Source organism: Ursus americanus, chromosome 7 (assembly GCF_024610735.1).
Source record: "Ursus americanus isolate L20-20 chromosome 7, mUrsAme1.1.p, whole genome shotgun sequence".
NCBI lineage: Eukaryota > Metazoa > Chordata > Mammalia > Carnivora > Ursidae > Ursus > Ursus americanus.
In genome coordinates this window covers 16,260,725-16,279,616 of record NC_142133.1, presented here as the reverse complement: position 1 = coordinate 16,279,616, position 18,892 = coordinate 16,260,725, and the positions used below count along the sequence as shown (strand labels likewise).

Here is an 18,892-nt window from a genome sequence, read left to right as displayed (position 1 = left end):
GTCACAGTGTGCAGTCTGGGTGTCTCTGCTGGTACCCGCATACCACTCCCGTCCCCACAGCTCCCCACCCGTAAGATGCAGGATGCCAACAGGCCCCCTGGAGAGACATGGGGAGCAGGGGGTTTCCCCAATAATCACGGGGTGGGGAAAGCAAACAGTGATGGAGGAACCCTCCACTGGCCTGAACCCTCCACGGTCCAAGGCCTCCTCCTCTGTGCATCTCCTGACCGTCCAGCCTTCTACATACTTTATGTCATTTATGCCACATATGAGGAACAGACTGTTACTCTTTCCATTTTATGAATGAGGAAACCGAGGCACAGCTAGGTTGGGTTGTATACCAAGACCACCCGGGGGGTGGGCAGGGAAACTCTAACCCACCTCATGGTGCAGCCGCTTCCTAATGCCTGGAGCCTGTGAGAGGTCATTCTGCCGGACATCCCCCTCACGAGAACCACCCTCTAGGGCCTGGGGCCCGACGCACCCCTCCCCTTATCCCTCACAGTGAATGAGGCCACGCCGGGCCATGCAGGCACTTCAGCTACAGGAATGTGAGAACCAGGAGACAGAGGGGGAGGTGCTCTTTCCCCGCTGCTCCTCACGCTAGGGAGGCAGTCTTCTCTGCAGCAAAGAGAGGACAAGGCCCCCAGGGGCGGTGGCAAGGCGGGAACCCAGGAGAGGGTTGGGGCCAGCCTCCAGTCCCTGGGAGACTTGGCAGGAAGGCTTAGAACACAGGAGTCTCCCTTCCTAGGGCTGGATGCCTAAGGGGGGAGAGTGGCAGCAGGAGGTAGACAGGCTACTAATTCTGAAGCGCCTGCTGTATGCACCTGGAGCCTGGCCTCTGGTGCCTAGAACAAGCTGGGCACCCAACCATGGTGAGAGTGGGCTGGGGGGTTGGGAAAAAAGTCAGGGGAGGACTGTGTGTGGGAGCAGCTCCCTCTGGGGAGACACTGGGCCTGGAGGGCAGATGAAGGCACTGGAGCGATTTTGCCTGGAGAGAACAGAGGTGGGTGGGGCAGACGGCCAATAGGCCGGACAGGATGCATTTGTTCTAGAATGTCCCCTGACATCAGGAGGCTGATGTGGCCTCAAGGAAGCTCCCAGTAGGAGGAGACACCTTCGTAGAGGCTCCACCCCAGGACCCCACAGGCTCAGAGGAGCCACCAAGGGAGCCTGGGGAGGGGAGGGCCCCGGGCCCAGTGCCTCTCACGACTCCACGCTGCTGGCCTCTGTGAGGAACTCAGAGCACCGCTGCAGGAAAGCCCGGCCTGTGGGGACAGGGTGTACCTGACTGTTCAGCCGCCTTAGCAGAGCCCTTGGCAGGCAGCTGAGCACAGGGCAGGGACCCACAGGCTGGAGCCAAAAGGAACAAGGGGTTCAAAAGAAGAGGCCACCCTCTAGTCCTGCCCATGCAGAACTGCCCCCTGTAGTAACGTGAGCCTCCGTCCGAACGATGGCCGGCCCAGTGCTCCAAGTCCTCCACTACTGCACTGCTGGGCAGGTGCCCCCCCCCCCCCCACATTTGGCTTTTTGGAGACCACATCTCAAGACTGAACCATAAACCTGATGCCAGCCTGAGCTGGGGGACCTACTGTTGCAGACGGAGGCTGGTTTTCTCAGAAGATTCCTCCTTCCAGGCCTGTCTGCCTCACAGCTCCCCAAGCACCCCCCACCCCTTATTCACATAGCAAGATGCGCGTGCCCCGATCTCATGCCCACGGCCACCCTTCCACAGGAGCCTCTGGGACCTGGGCCCTGCCCCCACAGCTCACTTACCCAGTGCAGGGACCCGATGCAGACCTTGGCGGCCATCAGGGGCACGGTGGGGTCCGAGGGTCGAAGCTTCATGCATTCCCGCAGCAGTGACACGGCGTAGGCCGACTGCAGAAGAAAGCGCAGATGACACCATCACTGGCAGCCCTGGTCTCGACAGACTGGGTACCTTGTGCCTACAGCGGGAGGGGGGGTGCTTTCCCAAGTCGCCAGTCCTTGCTCTGCACCCCTTTCCTCCCAAGAGGCAGGAAGAGGGCCCAGTGGGAGGAGCCCAGGTCACGTTGGCAGACAAATCCCTCCCAGGCCTCAGATTCTGCAGCTGGAGACTGGAGGCTGTGAGCCTTGCCCCGGTGATGCGCCAACAGCTAAGGTCACGACAGGTGCAAGCGCTTCTAAAGGAATTCAAATGTGAACCACAGAAATTTTAGAGGCAAAAAGGGGCTCTTTCAAACTTCTGAGTTCAACAGCCTTGGTTTATAGGTGACAAGATGAGGCCGAAGCTCCACAGAACTTGGAGGCAAGGCCGTGGTGGGGAGTTGAGGGGGCATAATGACTGGCAGAGGACAAGGAGGGAAGCTAAGCTGGCAGAGGCAGAGAGAACCTCCAGACAGGAATCTGGGGCCCCCCAAGGCTCCAGGGACTCAGCTGCAGAGATGGGGCCAGAATGGACCTACTGAGAATGGCCACGAGGGGGACGAGGGGGAGGCGGGGAGACCATCCACAGGCAGGCAGCAAGACTCCCTGTCACAATGAGAAACAGAACACCAGCTGACACTTATTCAGATCTTACTATGCACCTCGCATTGTTAGAAGTCAGAGCTCAGCAAAACACAGCCCACAGGCCAAATGCGGCCCTCTGCCTGCTCCTGTGAATAAAGTTTTATTGGAACTCAGCCACGCCCATTCATGTATGTATTGCCTACGGCTGTTTTTATGACAGAGTAGACGAGTTTCCACAGAGACTGGCCTGCAAAATCAAAACCGTCTACTATCTGACCTTGTACAGAAAGTCTGCCGTCCCCTGTTTTAAGTGCTTTATAAATTTAATTTTCACAACTCTCCATCGAGGTAGGTGAGTCACGTCCCCTATTTACAGATGAGGAAACTGAAAGGCGGAGAATTTAAGTAGCTTGTTCAAGACCATAGTGCCCATACATGGCTGAGCTGGGGTTTGAACAGTCTGGCTCTACGCTCATAACCACTGCCCTATCCTGCCTCTGTGGTGACTACCTGGGCAGGAGAAGCAGCCTTGGTCTCCCTGCTACACACACACACACACACACACACACACACACACACACACGAGACACACAGCACTGAGCGCTTCTGACACTTCTCCAAGAAATTCAACAGTGACACCCCTTCCCCCCAAGTGTGCACACTCCGAACTTGTGCGACCCCCAGGTAGGCAGGGGCATGTGTGTGACCACAGTTCCCACGTACTGAGCCCTACGTGAGCCAGGCTTCCTCACCATTCGGTGGCTTTCACCCTCCCCAGCGCCTCCAGAGGTACCACCAAGGTGTGAGAGCCAGCACAGGCGGGCGTCAGATGACCTCTTCCGGCAGGCTGGGAGACCGGCCTGAGCTGCAGCGAAGGGGGCCTCTGAGGGGCCTGAAGGAGTTGCCGGACAACCCACCTCTCCTGTGAATGCCACTCCCAGCCCCCCAGCCACGGCCCCCTGGCCACACACCACAGCAAGCCTCGGGCTCCCCTTGGCCTCCCTGGGTGGCTGCTGACCTCTGCAGGGTTGAAGGTTCTCTAACTTTGAAGTGAAGGTTCTACAACCCTGACCGTCCATGTTCACCCCACAAAGACCACAAAGCGTTGCTATTTCAGGAGCCATCGGAGGACTCCACAGTCAGGGCAGGCAGCTTGGTTTTTCTTGTATTTTTTTTTGTCATGCTGGTTACCTAGCAACACAGCCAATGTGACTGCTGAGGAGACCAAGAGAAGGAGCGCCCGAATCATGTCATGGACCTCGTCTTTTCTTCCTGCAGGCTGAGGTGTCAGATGTATATACATCCTCCCAGCCATATCTTTGGCACAAGTGTGGGTACAGAACCTCGATTCCTACCTTGGGCTTTGGCAGAGGCCAGCTCTGGCCTCTCTGCAGGAGGGCTGCCTGGGCCAACCAGGCAGACTGAGCTGGTGTGCAGGGTTCCCGAGGGGGTGAGAGTGCGATTCCAGAACAATCTCCTGCTGCACCAAATGCAGCCATGGGTATAACCCAATGTCTCCAGCCTGTGGGGCCTCAGGTGGGAGGAACTCACTGATCACCCCAACATCCTGCCTGTAAGCCCCTTCTCGTGCCCACCTTGCTGGTCTGTGAAGGAGCCAGGCTGGGACAGCAGCTCCCGGGATCCTGGGATGTGCTGGACTGTGTGTGGACTTCTCTGAGCCTGACTCTTCTCCGTAGGGAGGTTGAAGATCCCACATCTCCCACGCTAACACCTTCTCCCCTGACTGGGGAGTTTCCTGGAGCACTGCCAGAGATTAAAGCTAACTTCCGAGGATACTGCATTCTTCTGAGGAGGGCTCCCCAGCTTTCCTTGGCATCTCAAAGGGGTCCATGACCCACAGAAGGGTGAGGACCACTACCCTGGCCCTGGGCCTCTCCTCTTGACCCATGCCCGCTATTGCAAGATCAAAGGTTCTTTGTTTCCCAGAGGCAGGAAGAAGCTGTCACATGCCACTGTGAGCTGCCTGCCCAGGCCCCATGTGAGCTCCAGCCCCACCCGCTCTCCTCCCTCAGGCCTCACTCTATCTGTGGCCGGAACTCTCCCGGAGCCTTGGCAAGAGCCTGCTGAGCACAGAGCCAGAGTAGACCCTGTCTGTGCATTTAGGATGCTCTGGTGGGTGGTCAACGTGAGGGGCTGGGGAAGAGGTCTGGGAAGACAAAGGCCCAGTGGGGGATGGGGGTGGGAGGTCCCCCACTTGATTCTCACTATACTTCCCTGACTCCTTCCCACCTATCAGGTACCTACTCTTCTTCCTCTTCCCTGCCTAACCTTTGTGGGGGAGGTGCTGGCAAGCTGAGGAGGGCCCTCCTCTGAGCGGAGCTGCAGGGCTAGAAATGGCAGGTGGCACAGATGGGCGGGGGAGGGGGCAGGAATTCCCTCAGCCCCACAAAAGGGCTCTGGGTGTTTACAGCTCTTGGAACGATTTGCAAGCTCCTGCCACCTTCTTTCCTGCATTCGTAGCATCCTCAGCTCTAACACCCTCAGCTCGCAGCTCCGGAAAGGTTTTCCTTTCATGTCACCGCTCAAAATAGAGGCTTATGTAAGTGTAATTCTCATCAGAGAAGAAACCAGGGGGTGCTGGAACAGGGCTTGGTGGGTAGACAGCAAAGGCGGCCCTGGTGACCCGGGATAAGGTCAGTCCCCTTGCTGGGCAGAGAAGCTCCCCTTGCCTCTGTCCCGGCCACACCCCCTGGCACAGTTCTCCCCCAGACTCCCTTGTGGGTGCTGCCGCCTGCTCCACCCTTCAACCTCTCCCTCCAAGGCAGGTCCTTCCACGGGAAGGTCCTCTCCTGACACCACAACAGATGGGCAGGAAGAGAGCTATGGCCCAAACGAATGCGCCCTTTCTCAGAACCCGTGTCCCACGCTTGTCGCATGCCGTTGTACTCATCAAGTCACACGTGGAAATGCTCTGACGCCCCATGCGTGCACGTGTACTAGGAGGAAAGCATCCACAGACTCACAGTTGCACACCTGGGACACCAGATTCACACAGGGGTCTGTGTGTGACCCTCTGCTGCCCCTCACTCTCCTAGAGGAAAATCCTAAGCTGGAGAACATTTCTGACTCACAGCCATGCCCTCTGGCTAGCCCTGGAGGGCACCAGAGGAGAGCAGAGGCCCCAAAGGCAGGTGTGCAACCTCCCCCACCCACCACATGCCCTGGGCCTTACCTTCCCACAAGCCACCATGGAGAGGGCCACTTGGTACCAAAGGTGAAATTCTTCAAACGCAAACTTCATGGCTCGTTCCAGGCACTGAGGAGAGGGAGCCAGTCAGCACGATTCCCCCAGGGGTCCTCCCACTCCCAGCCGATTCAAAACCCCTCAGGGCAATGACTGCCCAAATCACTTCCTGTAGGAGGCTGCAAGAGGCCCATACTCAGTTCCTGTCAGAAACTCCAAGCATAACCTGCCCCTGCCACTGGGCAGGTTATGCTGTGTGACCTCCCCTAAGTTTCCTACCCTTTCTGGACCTTGGTTCCTACCTCCATAACATGGGAATGCCTCACAGAGTGATCAGGAAAAGGGAATGAAATTGGGTCTGGGTTTTTAACATGTGAACATCCCATTAAAATAATAACTGGTACTTACTATTACTGTGCATGGTACCGCTCTGTTTTTTTACACGTCCTAACTTATTCACTCTCCCCAACAACCCTGGGAGGTGGGTTCTTCCATTATCCCCATTTCACAGAAGAGGAGGCTGAGGTGTGAATGAGTTGCCAGAGTCACAGGGCCAGGAAGTGGCAGAGTGGGCCAACTACAAAGCCGCTCAAATGGAAAGGCTTTTCTCGGTTCTGTTGTTGTCTACGACCACTGAGAAAACTGACCGCCCCACTGGCCTGTCCGATCCTGGGCAACCCCAAAGCAGGGGCGGCCTGGTGAGATCCGGCAGACACTACAAGTGCTTCCACACGAGGGAGGCAGAAGCCAGCCTGTGAGGCCAGGATTCACCATGTGGCCATGGTCAGGTGGGGCGGGGGACAGAGGGAAGTTTCCGGGACCAGACAGCATGGACTTGAAGAGCTCAGAGGCTGGGGTTCACGTGCTGGCTCAGATGCACTCCCTCCACCATCTAGGGCAAGAAACAACCTCTCTGGGCCTTGCCTTCCTCACCCGTATACCAAGAAGGTATTACCTAAAAGCACGTTGCACGGTGCCGGGTGCAAACAGGGGCTCGGCAGAAGTCACCAGCTCTCCTCTCAGAAACCCTCCTAACCACATGGAAAGAGAAGCTACTGCCAGGAGGCCCACTCCTGTGCCAGGAGACAGGGGCCCCAGAGCCACCTTTGATCCCAGCTCTGATCTGAAAACTCAAAAATGCGTGTATGCCATTCGCCTCGTGGGGAACGGAGAGAGGGGCAGCGTGGTGCCCTGGTCCCCCTGCTTTCACCCCAGAGAGGCACCACCCCGAGAGCGCTGCCCCACGAGGGTCTACTCAATAGAATGGGGTTGCTCCGTCCAGCTTGGGTGGGAGGGGGTCCAGGGTTCTGACACACATCAAGCTCAGAGCTCTACCAGCAGAGACAGTCACAAAACACAGTGTCATCCATGTGGGAAGCTGAGAGATAGAAAATTCTCCCCTTGTGCTTCTCTATACAATGCCTTGTGTTCTTTCGAAAAAAAAACGACATGAAAACACTAATAAAACAACCAAAACCAAAACTAAAACCACCCGTCTTGCCAGGGAAGGGCAGCTCTCCTAGTCCTGGAACTGCAACGGTCCCAAGCCCAGCCTCCCAAGGACTGAGCTGTAGCCCTTGGCGGAGGCAAGGAAAGGACAGTGGAGGAGGTCAAATGATGACTCCACCTGACTTCTGGGGAGGGGGTGGGTTGCCGTACCTCGGAGAGCATGACGTACTGGCCCCTCCTGCCCAGCGTGATGCTCAGGAGGTCATAGATGGCCGCAGCATTCCGCAGGCTCACCGCCCGGTCCTCCTCCTGCTCCGGGGCCCGGCTCAGCACCACATCCCGAGTAGCCTGCAGGGGCACGTGGTTGGGAAAGAGCGAGGACAGAAAATCAGCGGCTGCCTGCCTCCAAGGCCCAGTGACCATCGCCCGTATGCTGCTAACCCAGGCCATGATCCCAGAATCTGCCAGAGCCTTTCCCCCATCCCCACGAAGGCCCCCGTGACAGGGAGAAGACCTCCACCCATAGCCTATGTTGGGGTGAGGAAGCAGTTCTCAGGGCTCCTGGTACTCAATGTGTTAGTCTGCAAAATCTCAAACCTACGGAAAAGTTGCAAGGGTGACGGCACTGACCACATCTGCTTTGTCTCTCTCTAGCATATGACAATAAGGATAGAGTCACGTGACCCTGGACTCCTAAGTACAACCACAACAGGAATGCCGGTATTTCAGGAAACGTAAAACTGGTACCTCCAATACCAGCTCCCAGTCAGATCGCCCCATCTGCCCAGCCGTGGCCTTACTAGAAGTTATCTCATCCCAGAACCCAATCCAGGACCATGCCCACATCCCAGGGCCACGTCTCTTCAGTCTGCTCTCACCTAGAAGGGTCCCCCAGCCCTTGTCTTTCAGACCCTGGCATTTCCAAGGACATAGGCGAGCGGTTTTGTGGAATAGCTCCTTGTGAGCTTGTAACTGTCCACTCACAAAGAGCTTCAGGTCATATCTGGAAGTGTCTGGATCAGGGGGGTGGCTCTGCTGCTTGACTCGCAGGAGGGGAGCTTGGGCTGTGGCCCCTTGGTGCCACCAGTCCTTCTGATAAGGACCTCCTAGCCCCATACCGCCTTCCCATCACCCCTGTGTTCAACCCAGACCTGATCCTTGACTCCTTCTGACCACAAAACTCTCCTCTGAGTTCCCTAAGAAACCTCTCCCACACACACGGCCTCTGTGCTCGGCGTCCAGCACTCAGGAGTTCAGTAGCTCAGAGCTGCCAGGTAGCTGCTGGGCAGGGGGCGTGGGGGGGATAGGGGGGTAATGGAAAACAGACTTTAGGACTAGGAGACTGTACAATCCAAAGCGGGGAGCTCTGTATCGCCAAGCCTGAAATCTCCCCACTGGGGATCTGGGACCCTCTTCTTCTGTGGCCTACAGTTCCACCCTCTCTTGTAAACCCACACTCTGGGGACAACACTCAGGTATGGGAGTAATTCAGCATGAATCATGGGGTCCCTGAGCTGAGCAGCAACAGGGCAGGGACGAGGCTGGGAATGCTCTATGACCGCCCCCCCTCCCCGACACACACCCTCGAGGGCTGTATCTGAGCTGAAGCAAAGCTCGGTCCCGGCCAGATGCTCCTGCTGGCTGCTCCTAGTACCCCTCTCCCTCTGTAGTAGAGGCTGAACCCCTTTCGTGTGTCGGGACTCACCCTCTTCTACTTCCCCACACAGGACCTCAGAACCAAGGATGCTGGGATAAAAGGGAGCTTGCTGGCCCTTAAAACCAATTTCCCGGTGTCGGATCCAGATCATCCTTCCTGTCCACAGATGGTCTTCAAAACCTCCCTCTGGGCAGGATTACGAACCCCTCCTCCAGGTCAGGGGCTAAGGCCCCCAAGGGTGAGGGGCTACAGAGGCAGAAGCAGCCCAATGGCCTTCAGACTGCAGGCTCTGAATGTGTCCTGTTGTGCAGGCCTGAAGTGCATTCCCAGAGGCTTCTGGGAGCCAAAACGCCTCTAAGACCCAAGGAAGTGACTCACCCATGGGGGCACTTCAGGAAGGCAGGCCAGCGGCCAGGGGCCCTGATGGTTGCCCCTCCAGCCACAGCAGGCAAGGGCTGTCGCCACCCCATGTACGTGGACCAGCCCCAGGAGAAGGTGCAGGGATGCCAGGAGATCCCCAGGAAAGATGAGTGCTGGTACCAGCCTGAGAAACAAGAGCTGGTCAGGAACTCCAAAGGGTTAAGAGGAGAGGAGCAGAGAGGGAAAAGTGCCAGAGAAATCCCCCTCCTTCCCAGTGAAATCCACCCACACAGGCACCATCAGGAAGAGAGAAGAAATTCTGAGAGGCTTGGCAGGAGCTATCTGACTAAGCAGAGTAGGAACACAAAACTGGCCATGAACCTCCCCACTCCTCCACTTCCAGCCCTCCCCTCCAGAACTCCCCGGCTCTGGCCCCTGAGGGTGGGGCCCCGGGAGGTGGCCTGCCAGGCAGCCAGGACAAGAGGGGAGGCACTGAGAGGACACGAGGAACAGTCCCTGCCCTCAGGGAGGGGAATAGGGAGCCCAGAAGCAGCAGCAGTACTTGTGCTCAGTGCAATTCGACCCAGAAACCTGGTGGGAGATGGGGCTCCTGGGTGGCTCAGCCATTAAGAGTCTGCCTTCGGCTCAGGTAGCGATCCCAGGGTCCTGGAATCGAGCCCCACATCAGGCTCCCTGCTCAGCGGGATGCCTGCTTCTCCCTCTCATACTCCCCTTGCTTGTGTTCCCTCTCTCGCTGTGTCTATCTCTGTCAAATAAATAAAATCTTAAAAAAAGAAAGAAAGAAAGAAAGAAAGAAAGAAAGAAAGAAAGAAAGAAAGAAAGAAAGAAAGAAAAGAAAGGAAGGAAGGAAGGAAGAAAAAGAAACAAACAAACCTGGTAGGAGAGAGGGGTTCATGATGAAAGGGGGCAGCACGGGGAGTCTGAAGCAGGGTGGTGGGGGCGCTTTTCTGGGGAGTATGGAGAGAAGCCTGGCTGGGCACATGCAGGATCTGGGAAACTATCCGTTCTGGGGATGGTGAGCAGCGAGCTGTGACTGCGGGCCTCAGCTCTGGTTGGCCTGTCCCTAGAGGGTAACCCCTGCAGACCCCAGCTCCTAGCCCATTCCAGACTGCCCCAGCACAAAGTCAAGCCTCCTTCTCTGTGCCTGACACGAGGCCTGGCCCACCGGGCCAGCTTCTCCCCAACCAGCCCCCGGTCCTCCCCCTGCCCCACAGAACTCCCCGCAGCTCCCTCTCTGCACCATGGATTGTCTGTCCTCTGTCAACCTGGATGCCTCCTGGCTCCTCACAGCTCAACTCAGGTACCTGTCAACCTGACCTATCCCACCAGGCAAGGCCATCCCCCTCTTGTCCTCTCCCAGCATGGGGCACACACCCCAGCCCCTGTACGCCCAACAGTTCCCTGGTTCTTGGGGCAGGGACATGTCTCGCTGTCTCCCGCACCTTCCTTGGTCCATGTTTGTACAATGAGTGACGTTAAGCAAGATTTCTGGGCTTGGTGTGTAAACTTTCTCCTCTTGCCCTCGACCTTGACCTTTAAAACAAGAGTATCTCTGACTGTGTTCCTGGGGGGTGGAAGGGGTGGATTTTTAGCACTGGGCTGGGCCTTCCCAGTAGGCAGACAGCAGGGAAGAGGTCTCCTCAGGGGGCCTCCGGAACTGGCCCTTGTGTCAAGAGGGAAGCAACTTTCCACAAAGGAAAACCCAAAGCAGAAGTGTGCCCTGGTTGTTATGGCACTAGGGCAGGGCTGCGGTAAAACGCCGTGGTGGTGCTTGCTGGGTGGGGGAAACGGGGCAAAAGGAAGGAAGCTGTGGGGGCTAGTGACAGGGCAGGAATTCGTGTGCAGCATGGAGGGCGGGGCCTCAGACACTCTGGGGGCTTCCAGTCACTGCCCATGCACCCCAGATGTCCTGTTCCCTCCTTCCCTGGGCTCACCGCCCTCCGGCCAGCACTGCTCCCAAATTCACCAGCAGCCTGCTTTGAACTAGTCCCAGTCGCTCTTTCCTCCACCATTCAAATGGCCTCGCTGGGAAATCCTTCAGATCAAATGCAGAGAGGTATGAATGTGCCTATGACCTATAAAGCAATACGCAGACACTGCATATTCTTCTCACCATCATCCTTACTCCTCTGGGAGGAATAAAGAATAGTTTCTCCTCGTTCCTCCCTGCACAACCTCCAGGCCCCCACCTCTGGGGATCCCTCGCCCTTATTTGGTCCACACATTTTGTCCCAGGCAGGGCTCCTGAGCTGTCCCTGTACCTAACCCGGACCCTCCGGCTGTCCCCCCAAAGGCAGCCTCCTCCAAACTGAGGCCATTCACCCCAGGCCCTCTGCACACCAAAAGAGGAAAAGCCAAAAAAAGCATGCACCTGCCACCCTCCTCCTCCAACAGCTCATCACTGCCAGCACGACCCACATCTGGTCTTTGGAGAAGGATCCACGAAGCAAATCTAGGGCCTTACGGGAGGGCCGGTGGGGGAACGGCCAAGGCAGGCGACGCTCCTCCAACAGCCATCCCTTCCGTGTGCCATGCAACAGCTTTCAGGGTCACATCCGTCACATCTCATCCGGCCTCACAGTAACCCCACGGAGGTGCAGGAGGAAACCACTATGCCCTCTTTGCAGAAGGGAAACTGAGTCCCAGAAGGTGAACTAACTGGGCAAGGTCCCTGGGAGGTAAGGCTGCACCTCCAAAGGCCAGGGCAGGACGGCTTCTGCTGCCTCATGGGCCTCCCCTGCCCTGCTGGTCCGGCTCCTCTGCTGACTGCAGGGCCTCAGACGGCATTGACCTTTGTTTCCACCCAGCTCCGTTTCTCCTTTCTAATCCTCGACACAAACAGGTGGGAGAAGGAAAGGGAACTAACTTGTGGAGTACTTTGTAAGTGGCATCTCACAATGACCTCATGTACTATTGTCCTATTGCACAGATGAGAAGACTGAGGCCCAGGGAAGCTCCCCAAGGCATACAGATAGATGGAACCCAGATTAGAACCTAGACATTCTGGCTTCACCCCCAGAAGCCTCTGAAGAAGTGTCCAGTAGCCTCGTCCATGCCATCAGAGACCCCGGGATGGCTCTGCTTATGGAGGAACCAAAGCAAAACTCCAGGCGGGGTTTTCCCAATCAGGGAAAAAGCCCCTTGGGCAATGTGTCCAGGGCCCTGCTCTGCCCTGTTCTCAGACACAGCTGCTCCACCTTGGCCAAGGACCCAGTCTCAGGGCCTGCTGCTGGCACCCCACAAAAGCACCCCAGAAAGGAGTCCCCCAGCAGTGTCTGTGACTGGCACCTGCCCCTCCCCGGAGGGCACCGTCATGTCCTGCTCATGCTGTCGTCCCCCACCAGCAGATGTAATTACCACGGCTCTCAAGCTGCCAGTCCACAGAGCCAAGAAATAACATGCTCTGTGACGTGTCCCATCCCCCCAGAGACCTGGGCCAGCCCCACGCCAGCCCCCACTCTCCTGCCGCGTCAGGCTTCTGCGGCAGAAATCACAGCTCTTCCTGCCAGCGAGGGCGAGAGGCTCTCCCACCTCTACTGAACCGCCTGTTCCAAGCTGGCAGCGCCACCAGACCCTTCGCCGTAGCGGCCTGCAGCAGAGCAAACCAGGGGCCAAAAGCTGGGACAGTCTGTGCTCATCTGCCAAGCCCCAAATGGAATCAAGCCCAAGAACACTTTTTTTTTTTTCTTAAACTGAATGGTATCCTCAAACCAATTTTTCTCCCAACCTGATCTGAGCCTACCTGTTTTCTAAAATGACTGAATCGGAAGCAAGCATTTATTAGGACAAAACAAACCCACGTTGAACATCTATAACGTACCAGGGAACTGTGGGTTCGTTTTCTGGCTTTTTCTGTGCCAGAAAGGCCTTATTAGCTTCATTTTACAGTTGAGAAAACTAAGGATCAGGGAGGGAAGAACCTTGCCCAGGCCACACAGACTGTGAAAGGCAAATTCAAGACTCAAATGGCTGGGTCTGATGCGGGACAGGGCAGTTAGTTCACCTGCAGGCTCCAGTCCCCAGGGGCTACCCGTCCAGCCCACTTTCACTCAAGACCAGGCCTTTAGGACCTTTTAGTTCCCGAGCACCTGATACCAGCAGCAATTTCTCCACCAGCTGAATGAAACAGGGACCCACGGATTCAGTCTGCCTCCGCATGTATTTTTATGCCTAGATGAGTATTTTAGAAACGATCAAGACTTCTGTACTTCCTGGTTCTCCAACTCTTTGAGAAAATCAGACTAGTTCTGATACAGCGTTCTTTTAAAAACTAGAATATACACTTGGGGTTCAGCAGACTGACGGGATTCCTTCTGACGTGAGGACCAGGATTTCCTCCAGGTCCCTGGGTCCATCTCCAGCAGGTCCATCAGGGACGGGGGCAACGATGGAACCCATCACAGTATCTCCCGGCCAAGTATGGCCTGGCACGTGGCAGCTGCTCAAACAAGGCTGGATGGACAAATGGATGGAAGGAGGGATGAGCAAATGGGTGGGTGGGTGGATGGGTGGATTTTAAAATGTCCTTTTGGCCCCGAAGACTCAAAACTAGGTCCAAAACACAAATCGTCTTCAACCAGTTCTCACTCGCGTACCTCGCATTTCTGTGATAGCATCTGTAAGGTTTCTATCTACCTCTTGAAACACAAGGGTGTGGGGGGGTCCTTATTCATTCTGATCCTGCTCGGTTAGTCTGTAACAAAAACCATATCCAAGGTAACAGCCCCACACTCAAGACTGCTTGCAGGCTACTCCTCTGAGTTCCAAACCACAAAATAGGGGCTGACACGCTCAAGAAACCTGCACATGCCCTTTCCCAGAGCAGCTGCTCTGGTGATCCTGGAGGTGGAAAGCGTTGATGATTACGTCTCCCGGGCTGACTGTGCTGGAGTAGCTTTTACCACAGCACACTGAATTCTGCAGGTATTAGGAAAAGCTAAGGACCAGCCAAGACAGCCAGCTGCTGTTCTAGAAGCTTCTCCCTATCAACTGCGGCCAAACCCAGGCAGCATCAAAGGGAGATGATGAAAAACCTGCAAGTACCTGGAGGCCAGACTGAGCCTCAGGGTTCAGCTAAAGGATCAGAGCTTGGGAGGCGGGCACAGTGATGTCCACACCTGACCAAGAATGGGACCCGCAGGGAAGGGAGGTGTGAAACAAGAGCAAGAGAGAAGTCAGAGGCTGTCTGGTCACTCTGAGAAACAGCTCTAAGCCACCGAGGCCAGATCCAGATCCCAGCAGGAAAGCTCTGTAGGCGAGACGCCAAAGCTCTTCCCCAATTCCTAAAGTTTCTAAACGTGTGACAGGCTGGGTGTGAGCAAGAGGAAACAAACGAGCAGGCCCCGGAGGATGGCCTCCTCCCAGCCCAGTGCACAACTTCCTCTGCTTTGCATGCTACAGGGAATTCCCAGGACACTGCCTGGCAAGCCAGCCCGCACCCTGAGTCTCTGGGGCAGGCCAGCAAGTCACACGGCCTCCCGCACAACGGCAGAAGCTGCTAGGAGGGAAATCACATATTTAGGAAAATTCACCTTGGCTCCAAATGCGGGCCACCTTTTAGTAAAAGGCCATTCTTCACTCTGAGATATGGGGCAGCTTGAGGGTTTGGGGTGAGAGTAGGGGGCATAACCTAATGGAAGAGTACCTGAACTCTGGTCCTGGGCACCCAGGTCAGGCAGAGGCCACAGAAAATGGCTGGGGGAGATAGGATCCAGCCTCAGCCCCCCTGCTGTCTCATGCCGGCAGCCATGTCCTTGTTGACAAAGCCCTCCCTGAGCCTCGTTTCATTTGATCCTGAAAATGACCCTGAAAATGACCCGCTTAGCCCTTTTGCAGATGAGGAAGCCGAGAACCAGAGCCACTCGGAAGTCACAGAACGGACTGCAGTCCAGGGCTTGGGCTCCGTTGCCTGTGCTCTGAAAGCTATCCAGGGAGACTGACGTGATTTGAATCATGGCTGTGAGGATTATTAGTGTGTGACCTTGACCACAACAGATACCTGTCTGGAACCTTACTCTTCTCATCTGTAAGATGGGAACATATTACTCCTAGACTGAAGTGTATGAAATTGTGATTTTTTCATATGGCTCAACATAATGCCTCCGTCTATGAGATCACCGGCTTGGAACCTGACAGAGAAAGGACCTAAGGAACGTTTCTGCTGTCACCCTTTTACCTCCCACCTGTAAGCCTCAGCAGGGAGGGAGTTTCCCAAGACAGGTGACTTCAGTGAGGTCTTATCTGAGGGTGTGGGTGGGGAGATGGCTCATGGGGGGGGGTGAAGGGAGGGGGACTGGTCTATGTCTGAGGTTCCATCATTAGAAACCGGGGCTCAGTCTGTGGTCAGAGTCAGGGCCCATTTTTGGTGAGAAGTGCACTGTTCTCCCACGAAAATCAAATCTGGCGCTCGTTATTTCTATCCGCACCTTGGGCTAACCAGCTGGGTTCCCCTCCTTGGAGCAACCACTTACCCCGTCACCTGCACGACCCTACAAACTTCTAGTACCACAGCCTAGCTGAGGAAGGCCGTGATCTCTCACCCCCTCAGTCCAGCGTCCCTCCTCCTGCCTACCTGCTGACGGACCCATGCAGGTGGAGGAAACCCACTGACCAAAAGCACTCATTGTCCCAGGTTATTCAAGGAAACATTCGTTTCTGTCTGTTCAGGAACCCAGCTTATGGGGGCTTGTTTCTTAAACTCCTACTTCCACAAACTGCTCTCAGATGTGCCAGTTTAGCAATGTTAGTTCTCCACCTGGGGGGTCCCCAGCTCCCAGGTTCCGAGAGGACCCCCGGTCAGAAGGCTCAGACCTAGCCTTGGACTCGGCTCCAGCACGCCATGTGGACGGCACCCCCAGCCCTGACTTCTGTGGCTCCCGCACACCCCGCCCTCGCCTCCCCCAGACCAGTGCAGGCCATCCCTCTCACCACTCCCTGGACCACACCTCTCTCCTCACTGAGGCTCCAGGGCCCATGCGTGCATGTGTGCACATGTATGTACCGCGGTGTGAGCTAGGCTCACCTCCCTGCCTGCCGCGGGGGAAGTGGGTCTTGTGATAACAGCCAAAGAGCACTTCATGCAGGCTTCGTCAGGCACGCTTCACCCCTCCACAGCACTCAGACACTAGTGTCCTGGATACTGCGGTCGCTAATTCATTTATTGTTCACCTCCCTCACTAGGATGTAAGCTCCACGAGGGCAGAGACTTTTCTCACTTGTTTGCTGCTGCGTTTCTGGCTTCCAGAACAGGGCCTGGCACGGTAATAATAAACCGTTGTGTGAACGAGAGAATTCCTTGTACAGGCACACTTAGCTCTGTGCACTACCCTCCTCTTACAGGAGGAGACACTGAGGCTCGGGGGTTTTAGATTTGCCTGTGGTCCTCGGCTAACCGTGGCAGAGCTCAAAGCCCCTGCTCTTTCCACCCCCCCACATCGGTCCCAGAACCAGCACAGGGCTGCTCAGCATATACTGATGACTCACTGATAAGCGTCTTTTGTGATTCCAGAAGAGGTGTTGGGAACTCGTAACTCAGTCCCTACGCAGGCCCCCCGAATACAGCCCTGTGCACCAGACCCAAACCTAAGGAAGTGAGCCTCTCCCCCGTGTAGGGGGCAGATGCAAGAATCTTGCTTCAGGGACATCCGTGGGAGGCTGAGCTGGGTCAGGACCTGGCGGCCTGTGCCTGAGCCCTGCAGCCCTACCCCGCTGCGGCAGAGAGGGAAAGGCCTGGAGCTTACCATGGACTCACTGATGAGGAGCAGCAGGAGGGCTTCCTCTATGTTATCCTTCGGGCAGTAGAGGCTGAAAGACACAAACGGCAGCGGCGGCTCCAGCACGAGCCTCTCCACGCAGCGAGGCTGGCCCGCCACGCCGGCCCTTCTGCCCTGGAGTCGGCAGCTGCCCATGTAAGGTGACCCCCTCCTGCATAATTCACAGACACCGGATACCACCTGCAGCTCTTTCTCAAGCCCCAGAGTTCTGGATCAAAAAGGCTGGGTTGGGCAGCGGGGCCAGAAATACTGCAGTTGTTCTGGGGAAAGAGACGTCCCTTCCAGCACCCAGGGCTGCATGATGCAGCCAGGGCAAGGGGCAGGGGAGAGCTGCTCAGATCCCACCATCAAGTATTAAACAAATAAGAGACAAGGTATATGAACACTAGTAGGAAGGCAGGTAACCCCCGAATAATTAGACCTTTGGATGCCTTCTAGAATGCTCCTCCCAACTCCCATCCTAAGACTGTCTTCCCTGGTCTATTCGGCTCCTGAGGATACTGAAGTGAGCTGGGTGACAGCTGGAGGAAAGTGCAGGGCAGAGAGGGGGGACGCTGGAGCCCTAAGTGTGGCATGAGACCGGCATGGTCCAGCAAAGCTTACTTGTCTCCTTCGTACAGGTGAGGTTTCCGCAGGGCCTGCGTGATGAAGGTGTTCTCCTCCTTGCTCATGAACTCAGGCAGCGGGTGAGACAGGGGGCTCCAGTAGCACTCCTCACTCAAGGAATGTAGCAGGACCCCCGCCAGATGCTTGGCCGCCATCTGGCAGAAAGGGAGGAACTCAGACCCAGAATGCCCCCTGCCTACCACCCGGCCAAATCCGCCAGGCCTGCAGTGTGCTGCCCCTTCGGAGGCCCACCACTCCACTCCACTTCCAAGGAGCCCCCTTCTCTCTGTTTCCAGCACTGAGGCCACCCCGCCCCTTCTGTTGGCCTTTGATGGCTTCTTCTTAATCTTCTGTCCTCTGTCCTCTCCTAGACGGGGGGTATGTTTCCTCCTCCTCTGGCCCCATGGAGCCCGGCACAGCTCTGAGTATTCAGCAGGTCCTTGCACAGCGTGAAGCCACTGGCATGGGCAGCGCTCCCGACCAGATACCTTCCTGATATCTGATCAAAAATTCTAGAGTGAGAAGGAGCTGTGGCTCTGATTTGGGGTGAATTAAAGCTTAAGAAGGTAGGCCTGAATTGGGGCAGGAAAAGGAGTCCAGGTTATTTATTAAGGCCATAAACAATCCCTAACAGTTAGCCTACCGCCTTGCTAGGAAGGGATGACATTGGGTTTTAACTCTGATCTAACGCTAGGGGCTCTGTGCAGTGCTGTGATGAGGATGCTGAGATTGATTAATGATGTCTGCTGTGAGAACAGACAGAGAGAGGAGACGTGTGCATGTAATATACTGTCATCCCTGATTCAGAGGCTGCCTGCTAGCGCTTCTGTTGTTTCCCACTGAAAGTGGCCCCTGAATAAGCCAGCCACAGCCAGCACCCAGCCCCGAGGCCCTGCCATGTTACCACTTTGAAGTTCTGAGTTGCTTTGGTCTCCACGGTGCGTAGGACCTCCCGGAGCTCTCTCATCCCTTTCACGATGTTCCTACGGGAAGACAGTAGAAGCAGGGTCATTCCCAGCCTAGTCCCCACAGAAATCATCATCAAACCTGTAGACACAAGCAGGAGCCCACCCATTTGAGTTTTACTTGAAAACAGTCAACCGGAATGAAAGGTCAGAAGTTGTAACACAGGAATCCTACAAGCCCAGAACATTGTCGATCAAAGAACAGGAAGGATCGCTCTCCCTCCCAGCCCCCACCCCAAGAACCCTGGGTTCCAGTGCACCACCAGAAGGGGACCAAGATTGAGTATTTCAAACAAGATGTCATTTGGCCCAAAAGCCTTGGTTGGTATCAGACTGACTTGAATCAGCCTCGAATTCTCCATCT

The 18,892-nt window shown here is 56.0% G+C and overlaps 1 protein-coding gene across 5 annotated transcripts in view; it reads right to left on the bottom strand.

The window, feature by feature from the left end:
- TTC7A (tetratricopeptide repeat domain 7A) overlaps positions 1-18,892 on the bottom strand; it is a 116,289-nt gene that overhangs the window by 53,758 nt on the left and 43,639 nt on the right. For all 5 annotated transcript variants that reach the window (XM_087863372.1, XM_045787928.2, XM_045787929.2 and 2 more), the window contains 6 exons: positions 18,468-18,546; positions 17,561-17,718; positions 16,925-16,988; positions 7,358-7,495; positions 5,687-5,770; positions 1,777-1,881 (listed from right to left, as the gene is read on the bottom strand). In XM_087863372.1, coding sequence (XP_087719498.1) covers positions 1,777-1,881; positions 5,687-5,770; positions 7,358-7,495; positions 16,925-16,988; positions 17,561-17,718; positions 18,468-18,546 — 628 coding nt within the window. The remainder of the gene's footprint in view (positions 1-1,776; positions 1,882-5,686; positions 5,771-7,357; positions 7,496-16,924; positions 16,989-17,560; positions 17,719-18,467; positions 18,547-18,892) is intronic.